At 45.5% G+C, this 12,050-nt stretch overlaps 1 protein-coding gene across 1 annotated transcript; it reads right to left on the bottom strand.

Annotated features, from left to right (window-relative positions):
• Window positions 1-9,456: 9,456 nt before the first annotated feature.
• On the bottom strand, window positions 9,457-11,714 carry LOC121765263 (F-box protein At5g06550-like). Its single transcript, XM_042161346.1, has 2 exons — window positions 10,283-11,714; window positions 9,457-9,854 (listed from the first exon to the last, which is right to left on the bottom strand). Exons 1-2 carry the CDS (start codon window positions 11,602-11,604, stop codon window positions 9,614-9,616), a joined length of 1,563 nt encoding a protein of 520 aa, XP_042017280.1. The 5' UTR covers window positions 11,605-11,714; the 3' UTR covers window positions 9,457-9,613.
• Between the last annotated feature and the right edge of the window lie 336 nt (window positions 11,715-12,050).

Raw genomic sequence — 12,050 nt, 5'->3', positions numbered from 1 at the left:
GCCTTGCTTTTTTCCTGTATTTTTTGTGGTGGCCCCTGTTGACTCTTTTCTTTTTCCATTTTCAGAGGAACGATATGCTCTCCAAGCTCGTCGCCGTCGAACTCTCCAAAGCGTCTAACGACTATGCTGAGATGCAGAGGAAGTTGGCGGCTGCTTGTCACCGGGCCGAGCAGGCTGAGGCAAACTTTGAGAAAGCCAGAGCTGCTAGGATTTCGGCCCAGGATGAAGCTCAGTTTGCCAAAAACCAGCTCGTCATCCAGCGAGAGCAGACGAAACGGAGGGATGCTGCTGCCGTGGTTGCCCAAGGAGAGGCTCTCCGTGCTTTCGCGGAGAAACTCTTTCTGAGCAACCAATTTTCGGCCTTTGTCGGTGATCTGCTGAAACTGATGACCGATAAAGCCGAGCAGGGTCCCGAAGTCATCCTGCCGCTGTACGGCCGAGAGATAGCAGCTCGGCTTCAGAGTCTGCCGGTGCTTGAGGAGCTTGCTTCGTCCTCGGTCCTGCTTTCTGCAGACCAAGTTCGTAGTTGCCGAGCTGACCGCGATGAGAACATGGAGGCTATCTTTGCCTCCATAGGGTCAGTTTCACCCGCTCCAATTTTCCATGGAGAGGGTGAGACCGAGCAGCATGAGCGGCAGACCGGCGATGAGCAGGCCGAGCAGGAGGCGCAGCAGATCGGCTACGGTGGCGCCGAGCAGGCTGGGGAGAGCAGGGAGGCCGAGGCTGAAGCTGAAGCAGACAAGGAGAAGGAAGCTGAACCTCACCGAGAAGGCGGAGACGAAGCTGGCGGAGTATGATTTCGTCTCCCTTCTCTTAGTTTAGTTTCTTCCTTCTTGTAAAACGGCCTTGAAGCCCTTGTGTAGAAAAAAAAATTTTCTTATGAATGAAAAAATTCTTCTTTCTGCTCTTGTGTCTTCGTATAGCCTTTCGTACTCTCTTTTACTCCTGTTGTGGTTTACTACCTGCTCAGTAATCTGAAATGCCGAACTGACATAGCTGCTCTATATTCTGAACTCTTAAGGAGCTGGAGGTACTTCACTGGAAGCGGCTGTACTCTTCGGCTTTAGACGAAGCTGAGAAAAGAGCCATAGCTGACCAGGTGAAGAATGACGAACTCTTGGCTCGTTCAGTGAAGCTGGAGGCCGACAATAAGGACTTAGAGTCCGAAAAGAAAGATCTGGAGGCCGAGCTGAATACCGCCGTCGCTGAGAGGACTGCGTATGAGGATTTCATCTGCAGGCGCGGGGGAATGACCATCTCTGAAGTTCAGGAACGAGTTGACGAACTGTGGGAGGAATATCACGTACTCCGGAGGAACAATGCGCTGGAGAGCTTGGCTTGCCAACAAGTCGTGACATCATTGCGGCGCTGGGCTTCTCGGTACGACATCATTCTTTCCCGGCGTCCTTCAATCGAGAGATTCCTTAGGCATTTCCCGCCAACAGATGGTCGCACTCCAGCTCAAACCCCTGATTCACTTGCTCAAGACCCTACTCCAAGTCAGCAACGAACTCAGGAACAGCCGGAAACGTCAAGACGAGAACGGACTCAGGAGCAACCGGAAACGTCAAGACGAGAACGGACTGAAGTTCGTAGAGAAGCTGTGATTATGAGTGAGCAAGATCAACAAATGCTTCGTGAAGAGACTCTTCGCCGCCGAGGTGCTAGAGCTTCCCGGGCTCAGGGAAGAGGCGGTAGGTCGATTAGAGCATCTCGTCGACCTGCTTATTCTTCAGCTGCCGAGAATGCCCGAACTCGGCTTCACGAGGATTTTGTGAATAGATGGCTCAACTTTAGCAACCAGGGACAGTAGAATAGTCCTTTGTAATGGCGTAACACCTTCTCGTAGGGCAGCGGAGTTGTATGCCGAACAAGTTTTAATAAATGAAATCTTCATTTCGCTTCTATCACTGCGTATTTACAGCTCAGCGAAAAAATTTCATCGTGCTCGTCCTCGGTCTTATGAAGTAGACTTCTTTGACCGGACTCGTCCTCGGTCTTATGAAGTAAGCTTCTTTGACCGGACTCGTCTTTGGTCTTATGAAGTAAACTTCTTTGACCGGACTTGGTCCTCGGTCTTATGAAATAAACTTCTTTGACCGGACTCGTCTTTGGTCTTATGAAGTAAACTTCTTTGACCGGACTCGTCTTTGGTCTTATGAAGTAAATTTCTTTGACCGGACTAAGCTTGTGTCCTAATTTGGCGAGTTTTATCGCTTGGATCGGACTTTCCCTTGTCCTAATTCGGCGAGTTTTATCGCGTGGATCGGACTTTCCCTTTGTTGCAGTTCGTTTCAGACGAACTGCTTGTTTCTTAAGCCGAATTGTGGTCTTGTATCCTCCTTAGAAGCTTGGACTCACAATCGTTGGCTTATTGTTGCAGTTCGTTTCAGACGAACTGCTTGTTTTTTAAGCTGAATTGTGGTCTTGTATCCTCCTTAGAAGCTTGGACTCACAATCGTTGGCTTATATATGTTCTAAAAAGGGGATCAGCCTTTGAAGAACAAGATACCTCAGTAACATTTGTAAGAGACGACACGCACATAGACAGACAAAACACACCTAGACAAGCAAGACGCACATAAACGAACGAGACGCACATAGACAAACAAAAAGCACATAGACAAAGTAAAAAAAACAAAGAAAACACATACCTCTAGGACCGAACTAGACACAAGACGGACCGACCGGAATGTCTCTTACAAATGGAACTTCTTGAGGTTGGAAATGTGCCATGTTCGGGGTACTTGTTCTCCTGACATGTGAGTCAATTTGTAAGACCCTTTGCCGAGGACTTCTGACACCCGATATGGACCTTCCCATGTGGGTTCGAGCTTGCCCAGCTTTTCTGCTCGGCTTACTTCGTTGTTTCTCAAGACAAGATCTCCCACTTGAAATTGCAGCTTTTTCACCCTTTGGTTATAATACCGGGCTACTTGCTCCTTGTACTTGGCTGTTTTTATGCAGGCCAATTCTCTTCTTTCTTCGGCCAGATCTAGTTCGGCTCTCAGTCCGTCATCATTCATTTCTGAGGAGAAATTTAGAGTTCGGGGACTGGGTACGCCGATCTCAACCGGAATCACGGCTTCAGCGCCGTACACCAGACTGTACGGAGTTTCACCGTTGGAAGCTTTGGGTGTAGTTCGGTAGGACCATAGGACTTGAGGGAGATTTTCTACCCATTGTCCTTTGGCTTGTTCTAACCGAGCTTTCAACCCTTTCACCAAGATACGGTTTGTTACCTCCGTTTGTCCGTTTGCTTGTGGGTGGGAGACCGAAGTGAACCGCTGTTGAATATTCAGCTCTTGGCACCAATTCTTGAATGTCTTGTCGGTGAACTGAGTCCCGTTATCCGAAATGAGGATGTGGGGTAAGCCAAATCGGCACACTATGTTCTTCCAGACGAAATCCAATGCCTTCGAGCTCGTTATCGTAGCTAATGGTTCAGCTTCTACCCACTTTGTAAAGTAATCCACGGCAACGATAAGGAATTTCATTTGCCGAGGAGCTTGTGGTAGTGGTCCCACTATGTCTATGCCCCATTGCATAAAAGGCCAAGGGCTTTGCATAGCATATAGATCGGTCTGCGGCATCTTTGGGATATTTGCATGGATTTGGCACTTTGTGCATGTCTTGACGAGCTGCACTGCGTCTTGTACCAAAGTTGGCCAATAATACCCCCATCTCAGAACTTTTTTAGCTAAAGCTCTAGCTCCGATGTGGCTACCGCAAGATCCTTCATGAACTTCTCTAAGGATGTAGTCCGTCTCTTCTGGCCCTACACATCGCAATAACGGCTGAAGGTAGGACTTTCTGTATAGGACTCCTCCATGAAGTTCGTACCGAAGGGCTCGGCATGTGATTTTCCGAGCTTCTCTCTTATCCTCGGGCAGTTGTCCTTGATCTAGATACTGTAAGATCGGCGTCATCCAGTTCGGCGAGCTGGCTACTGAAAGTGCCTCAGCTTCATCAATGCTTCTGTGCATCAATTCCTCCACCTTTGAACTTGGATATGAGGCTAACTTACTTAAAATATCTGCTCGGCTGTTTTCCTCTCTGGGAATGCGGATTATCCGAAAATAAGAGAAACTTCGGCTAATGCTTTGCGCTTTGTCCCAATATTTCCTCATCCTCTCATCACGGGCTTCACTTGTACCCAACATGTGATTCACTACGACTTGTGAATCACAATGGATTTTGAGAGACTTGATAAATAGACTTTGCGCTAGCTTGAGTCCGGCAAGAAGAGCTTCGTATTCGGCTTCATTATTAGTAGTTGGGAATAAGAACCGAAGTGAGTAAGTTACCTCGTGTCCGTCGGGAGCGATAAGTAAAATACCAGCTCCACTTCCCGTTTTATTCGAAGCTCCATCTACGAATCCGCTCCAGCAGTCCGGTGGCTCTACTTCGGATTCCAGGGGCTGTGCTAGTTCGGCATTGGTAGAATTTTTCTGTTCGGCAATGACAGGGATTGCTTGATCGAACTTTGCTTCTGCAAGAAAATCTGCCAAGGCTTGTCCCTTGATGGCTTTCCGAGGTAGGTATTCGATTGAGTGTTCTCCCAACTCTATGGCCCATTTGGCGATTCTGCCTGATGCTTCTGGCTTGGTCAAAACTTGCCGAAGTGGCAGATTGGTTAAGACGCATACCTTGTGAGCATAGAAGTATGGCCGCAGTCTCCTTGCTGCATTTACTAACGCCAGAGCAATTTTTTCCAGAGGTTGATACCTTGTTTCTGGACCTCTTAATGCTCGGCTTGTAAAGTAGATGAGAAGCTGCTTTAGGCCTTCTTCTCGTACAAGCACCGCGCTAATGGTTTGATCCGATGCCGCTAAGTATAAGAATATCACTTCAGCATCTGTTGGAGCAGAGAGAATAGGAAGCTCGGCTAAATAACTTTTGAGCTCGTCAAAAGCCTTTTTCTGCTCGACTCCCCACTCAAACTTTGGTGCCTTCTTTAACACTTTGAAGAATGGCATTTGCTTTTCGGCTGCTTGGGAAAGGAATCTATTCAGTGCGGCTAGACATCCAGTTAGCCTTTGCACATCATGTATGGACTTCGGCATTGCCATGTTCTGAACAACTTGAACTTTTAGCGGATTTGCCTTGAGTCCTTCCTTTGAAACCCAACAACCTAGAAACTTTCCCGAATCTACCAAAAAGGTACATTTTTGGGGATTGAGTTTGAGGTTGGCTTTTCGGAGCACGTCGAGAGTGGACTTGAGATTGTCTTCGTACTCCGAAGTGCTTCTGCTTTTAACGACTATGTCGTCAACATACACTTCAACCTCCTTTCCGATCAAATGCCGAAAAAGCTTATCTACCATCCTTTGATATGTGGCTCCGGCATTCTTTAAACCGAACGGCATCTTTTTATAAGCAAAGATGCCGAAGTCAGTAATGAAAGCCGTTTTTGGAGCATCATTCTCATCCATTAAGACTTGGTGGTAGCCTTTGTATAAATCAAGAAAACAGAAAATTTCGAAGCCGATCAAAGCTTCTACTTTTTTGTCTATGTTCGGAAGGGGATAGCAATCTTTAGGACAGTGCTTGTTTAGATCGGTAAAATCTATGCACATCCGCCATCCTCCTTCTTTTTTCTTGATCATCACAGGATTGGCCACCCAAGAGGGATATTTCACCTCGAATAATACATCCGCTTTCAGTAATTGGCGGACTTCGTCATGGATGACTTGATTTCTTTCTGCCGCAAAGAGTCTTTGCTTCTGTTTTATAGGCCGGACTGATGGATCAATATTTAACCGATGAGTGATTACCTCAGAGGGCACTCCGGTCATGTCCAACGGAGACCATGCAAAGACATCTTTGTACTCCTTGAGGAGCTGGATGGTCTTTTCCCGGAGTAGAGGTGTTCCCGCGAAACCGATCTTGACCGTTCTGGATGGATCATCTTCGTATAACTGAACGGTCATTGAGTTCGGCTCTGGTGTGACTTCGGTCATTTCGCTTGCCTCTGACTCCGGCTGTTGTGATTGCTATGCTTGATGATGCCGATCTGATTGCTCGACACTTTTAAGCGCAATCTGCAGACACTCTTTTGCTCTCTTTTGATCACCTCGGATGACCGCTATCCCCCCTTTAGTGGGGAGCTTGATGGTGAGATGATAAGTAGAGCAAACGGCCCGAACTGCGTTGAGCCAGTCTCTTCCCAGGATGATGTTGTACGGAGACCGAGCTTTTACCACAAAGAACTCGATCATCGTACTGGAGCTTGTAGGCGCTTTTCCCACCGTGATCGGAAGGCTGATAATACCTTCAGGGCGGGTGTCCTCCTGGGCGAAACTTTTCAGAGGAAGTGGTGCCGGACTAAGCCGAGCTGGATCCACTTCTAGTTTATCGAAACATTCTTTAAAAAGAATGCTGACTGACGCTCCTGTATCCACAAACACTCTGTGGATCAGTTTGTTTGCCACTCCGGCTTGGATGACAATAGCGTCTTGATGAGGAGAGATGGCCGGGACGGGATCTGCATCTGAAAATGTAATCACTTCGTCCTGCTTCAGCCTTTTATGCGTTGGCTCCTCTCGATTGAAGCCTCTGCGCTCTGACTTCAGGGACGATTTAGTCTTCCCGGCAGGGAGAGCATCAATAGTCAGGATTACTCCATCATATTGCTGCTCGTCATCGTCTTCGGGATCCTGTTGCCTTTTCGGATCCTGAGGAGCGCAGTTCGCACCTCTCTGCTTTTTGTTCTTTTTCGGCTGCTTGCTTTGGTATTTTTTTAATGTCCCTGCTTTCACAAGAGCATCAATACCTGCAGCCAAATGTCGGCACTCCTCGGTATCGTGACCGTGGTCTTGATGGAAGGAGCAATATTGATCCTGAGGTCGACGCGCGGCCGATTTCGTCATCCGCTTTGGTTTTTCGAACATATCGGAATGCAGTTCGAAAATTTCCGCTCTTGACTTGTTCAATGGTACGAACTGAGCGGGCGGCTTCTCAGGATTGAGACGTGGCCCCAATCGGTCTTGCACCGGAGTCCTTTGAATCCTTTCAAAAGGAGTTCGGCGAGGATGTCCCTGATCGCCAAAAGGAGTTCGGCGAGTTTGTCCCTGATCGCTATGATCGGGCTTCCTCCTGTCTCCTCGGGATGAGCTGTCTAAAGACCGTTTGCGACGGTCTGCCTCATCGGCACGGGAGAACTGGTCCGCAATGTCCCACATCTGTTGAGCTGTTTGCGGACTGCATTCCACGAGCTTTCTGTAGAGAGCTCCGGGCAGGATTCCATTTTGGAATGCCGAAATGACAAGTAGATCATTGAGATCATCTACTTGTAGGCATTCCTTGTGGAATCTCGTCATAAAGTCGCTGATCTTTTCGTCGCGACCTTGACGTATAGAAAGCAGCTGAGCCGAAGTGATTCGGGCTTCCGCTTTCTGAAAGAACCTCCTGTGGAAAGCATCCATTAGATCTCGGTAAGATCTAATGCTGCCTTGGGGGAGGCTATCGAACCACCTTCTTGCGTTCCCGATAAGCAGCTCGGGAAACAGCTTGCACATATGGACCTCATTGAGACCCTGGTTCGCCATGTTATACTGATAGCGTCCCAAGAAATCATGAGGATCCACTAACCCGTCATAAGTCATCGACGGAGTTCGGTAGTTCTGTGGCAAGGGAGTTCGGGTGATATCGTCCGAGAACGGAGTCTTCAATGCTCCGTACATGGCGAACCCGACATCTCTTCGGTATGGAGGAGATGGAGATCTCCTGTGATTCCGGTACCGAGGAGGAACAGGAACATGTCGGGGTTGAGGATTCTTCTTCCTAGAAGACACGGCACTACTGCGGTAGTGACTTTCATGTCTGGATGAGGAAGGAGAATCCACCGTTTTCGTCTTCGGCTCTTGGCTCTTTTGCAGGAAGGCTAAGAACTCATCCTGCTTCTCAGCCAAGAACAGCTTGACAGCCTCATTCAAATCAGGCTGCTGGGAAGACTCGGTGTGTGGACCTTTTGAGCGGCTTGTTCCTTCATCGTGAAAACTGGAAGTAGATGTCTCCCGAGGCTGTTTTCCGGACCTGCGGGCTGGACTAGCTTCCTCATGGTTTTCACGAACGGTATTACGGGTAGTATGTGATCTGGTATGCATTTTTTTGGGGTGGAAAAAGGGTCAAAAATTCGCTTTATCACAAATTTGGTTCTCTGTTTCCCACAGACGGCGCCAGTGATGGTTTGGCGAATTTTTGATAGTGATGAATGCAGGAAAATACAGATCACGATACAGAGATTTACGTGGTTCGATTTACTGAGGTAAATCTACGTCCACGGGAAGAAAAGAGGGCAGAGTTGTATTGCTTGATCTGTTTTCTACAGCTTACAATACAGACTTGCTATTTGATATTTGATCTCTAGAGAACTTAACCCTTCTTTATCTGATCTGAGTTCTATTTATACATTGAACTAAGATCGTGGCTTGCATCACCACTAATGATGGTTGTGAATGTCGTGGAGGTCATGGAGATCCTGCATGGGTCCACTATCCTGCATGAGATCCTGCATGAGTCCACTATCTCTGTGCTTGGTCCACTATCCTGCATGTGATCCTGCATGAGTTGACTATCTTCCAGTTCGGTCGAATACTGAGACCGAACTGCTGAACTATTGCCGAGTAGCTTTTGCCGATCTGAGAGTGGAGCTTGATTGGTCGGCTTTTACCGAGCTGTGGGCTGGGGCCGAACTCTTTGGTAATGCCGAACTGATACTCTTCCTTGGGCTTTGGGCTGATGGGCCGTCACTGCTATTGGGCTTGTTTAGTACGTACCCCATCACCCAACATGTCTCTGATAATCTAGGTTCTCGTTGATCCAAGTACAAATTGAACTTCAAAACATTTTTAGCCAAATTCAATTGTTAAAGACGAAATTTTATCAATTTATATAAACCATGGAAACTGTATTTATTTTGATCGAAATACCCTTACAGGCATTTATATTCTCCTTCTGAACCTGAACTCATCCCTCCCAAGGTACAGACGGCGATACCACCATCTTTGAATTTGAAGCCTCACTAAGAAAGATTATGTAATACTTAGTAGAAATTAATTCATGTCGTAAAAATAAAAAAACGTGAAGTATAAAAGAGGTTCTAAATAACTGGATCGTATTATCTGGCTTACTTTTTTAGAGTAAGTTTTAAGCTATACTTGGGCTTGTCTATTGCTTTTGATATCCAGTTAATATTTCATTTGTACTTTAACAAATTCTGTAATTGAAGATGTTAATTTAAACCAAAATCAGCCTAGAAGGTCTTTTCCTTTTGGGGGTCGAGCTTTTCTTTTGGCTCAAGCTTGGCTGAGCAACAATGAATTGAGCTCAAGCTCGATCGGATTATCATTACGCTCGATCTCAATATATTTGTAGGATTAAAAGCTTGCAATAAGTAACCGATGTTGCAACAAAAATTACTGACAAAAAGAAAAGAAAATAGTGAATGTGATGTATGGAGTAGAGACTAACAATGAGATAAAATAATTGTTTAAATTTCTCAACTCTAATGTTGCTCGTCTGTCTGTGGTTGCAAGAAAACAAATAAACTTGTTCTACCAAGAACTGGAATGTGTAGTCTGGAGTGATTCTTGGTGTGTGTGACCTAAAACTAAAAGGAAAACTTGAAGGCACCCACCTTGGAATCAGTAACAGTCTCCCAGAAAGAAACCTTCTTGGCCTGCTTTTCTTTCTCCTCTGCTTTCACTTTCAGCTCAGCTATCGTTGCTGGTAGAGCCGTGTCGATAGCTTTCTTGAATTTGTCATGCAGATTACCTCTATCTCTCGTTCCCGACACAAGACTGCTTGCATTAGGCCTCTTTAGAAAATCCAAAACGTTCAACAAATTCCTCCTGCAAACATAAAAATAATCTAACATGTTTATTGGCATTATATTCTCTCTCCCTCACTAACTTGAATTTTCAACACCACAAAAGGGTTGCTACCCATCCACCTTTCCAAATTTTCATCACTACCTTCCTATACTATTTATTGCTTAAACAGCCAGCAAAATTAGATGATTAATTTTGTATGCACAAGTTTTGCATTTGTTTCATTATACATAATACCTCAAACTAATTTCATTATACATAATCTTACAAGACTCATACATGAGGACAACATATGAAAGTCCATAACATTGCCAAGCCTTCAACTGATAACTACTTGTAATAGCACTATATCACCAAAGTACACTGATTGAATCATGAATTGAGCATCAATGAATATATGGTGTAGCAACAAAAACAAAGGAAACATGATGGAGAGAGAGTGTGTATACCTGCTAGCAAAATTTTGCGTGATGGCAACAGAATCTTCGAGGTTAATAACCAGATGCCACCATCCATTAGGCACAAATATGACCTCTCCTGCTTTACAAATGCATTCAATGGGACTCTTCTCCCAACTTTTCATGGCACTGTAGAAGTTCATAAACCACTCAATTATGGAAACAGGACAAGCAACCTCTGCACCATCTGGGCTCGGATGCACCCCAGGCGGCACCACATCAGGAGGAAACAACACCCACTTCTTGGAACCTCTCACCACCGCATTCCAAGCAGAGGTCGAGTTAGGATCAATGTGGAAAGACGATCCAGACCCTGCCGGCCCAATAATAATCCATCTATAGTCCGGCCTCTCACTCCCCAAAACACTAAAAAGATCCTCACTGAAATACTCAGGTACCCCATAATCCATCCCCAACTGAGGAACTTTCTCAGCAAACTTAGGGTCGAAAAGATACAACGGCCGTTCCTCCTTCACTTGATCCGAGTACCTAAAGTAGTCCCCAAGCTTCATCTGCACCGGCCCAACCGAAAACTGTTCATCACCACAAACTTCAACCAGATACTCCCTGTCCCATTTCTCCATTGCAGGCCATTTATCCAGACAGCCTTCCAACAACACAGGCTTATTCGGCTCCTCAAAGCTCGATATAAACTCATCAACAGAAATTCCCCTTCTCCTCACTATGTTATCCCTCTCAACCCACTCAGGCTTCATCTCAAGATTAGCACAGAGCCAGCTCTGAAACAAGTAATCAGAATAAAAATCCCTAACTCTAACCCCACTGCTAACAATATTGAACGAGCTTTTATAAGAACTAACAAAAGTGTTTTTCCAAGTCCCTTTATACAAGAACCTATTTTGACAAGTATCCAGAACGAGATTCCTCCAAAGAGGCTCTTGATTGCAGAAAACATAGAAGGATTTGCTCACAGTTGATAAAACCCCCAATTGGGTCCCGCTGAGATATGCAAGAATCTCGAGAAGGAGCTCATCTGTGAAGATTTGGAGATTTCCGAGGCCCGTGTTCCTTGAATTGGTGGGCGAAGAGCTGAAGTAGAGATTCCCCAACGGCTGGACGCCGTGTGAGTGGGATTGAGCCGAGTTTTTCAAGCTGAATTTACCTTCTTCAGTTTGCTCGAGTTCTTCCTCTTCCGTTAATGAATGCGGCGGAGCTGCCACGCCTGTAGCTTGCTTTCTGAATTCAAGTTTTTGTTTCTTTGTGGCTGAGTTCGGCCTCTTGGAATGGGTAACGCGTGATTTTTTCGATTTCTTCGATCTAGCCTTGACCCATAAATTTTTGGAGCTCAGCATTTTGAGCAACGGCGAGGTCGGCGGCGGTTGAAGCCGTCGGAGAGTGTATGCTGGGATGGAGGCAAAGAGGAAAGACAAGCCCCGAACCCTTTTACCACTAAATAACAGTGTTATTAAATTAAGAAAAGAATTAATTACTTTTACCATTTTACTCATAATTTAAAATATATTTTTTTTTAATGATTCGCAAATCACAACCATTAGCAAATTAGCTAGTGTGATTAAGAAGATAGTCACTCTTAGCATTTTATTTTTATAAAGCTCAATAGTCAAAAAATGAAATTTAAGGAAAAAGATGATTTTATTACTCTTATTTAGTTTTCTCACTCTATTTTATTTTATTGTTTTATCCACAATTTACGAAAAAGGGTCTTGCAAGTTGCAATGGAAGGGTTTAGGGTTTCAGCATGATTTAATCAAAACTTGATTAAGGTGAGGGCAGAGGT

This window comes from Salvia splendens, chromosome 14 (genome assembly GCF_004379255.2).
Source record: "Salvia splendens isolate huo1 chromosome 14, SspV2, whole genome shotgun sequence".
Lineage (NCBI taxonomy): Eukaryota > Viridiplantae > Streptophyta > Magnoliopsida > Lamiales > Lamiaceae > Salvia > Salvia splendens.
This window is presented reverse-complemented; position numbering and strand designations above follow the sequence as displayed.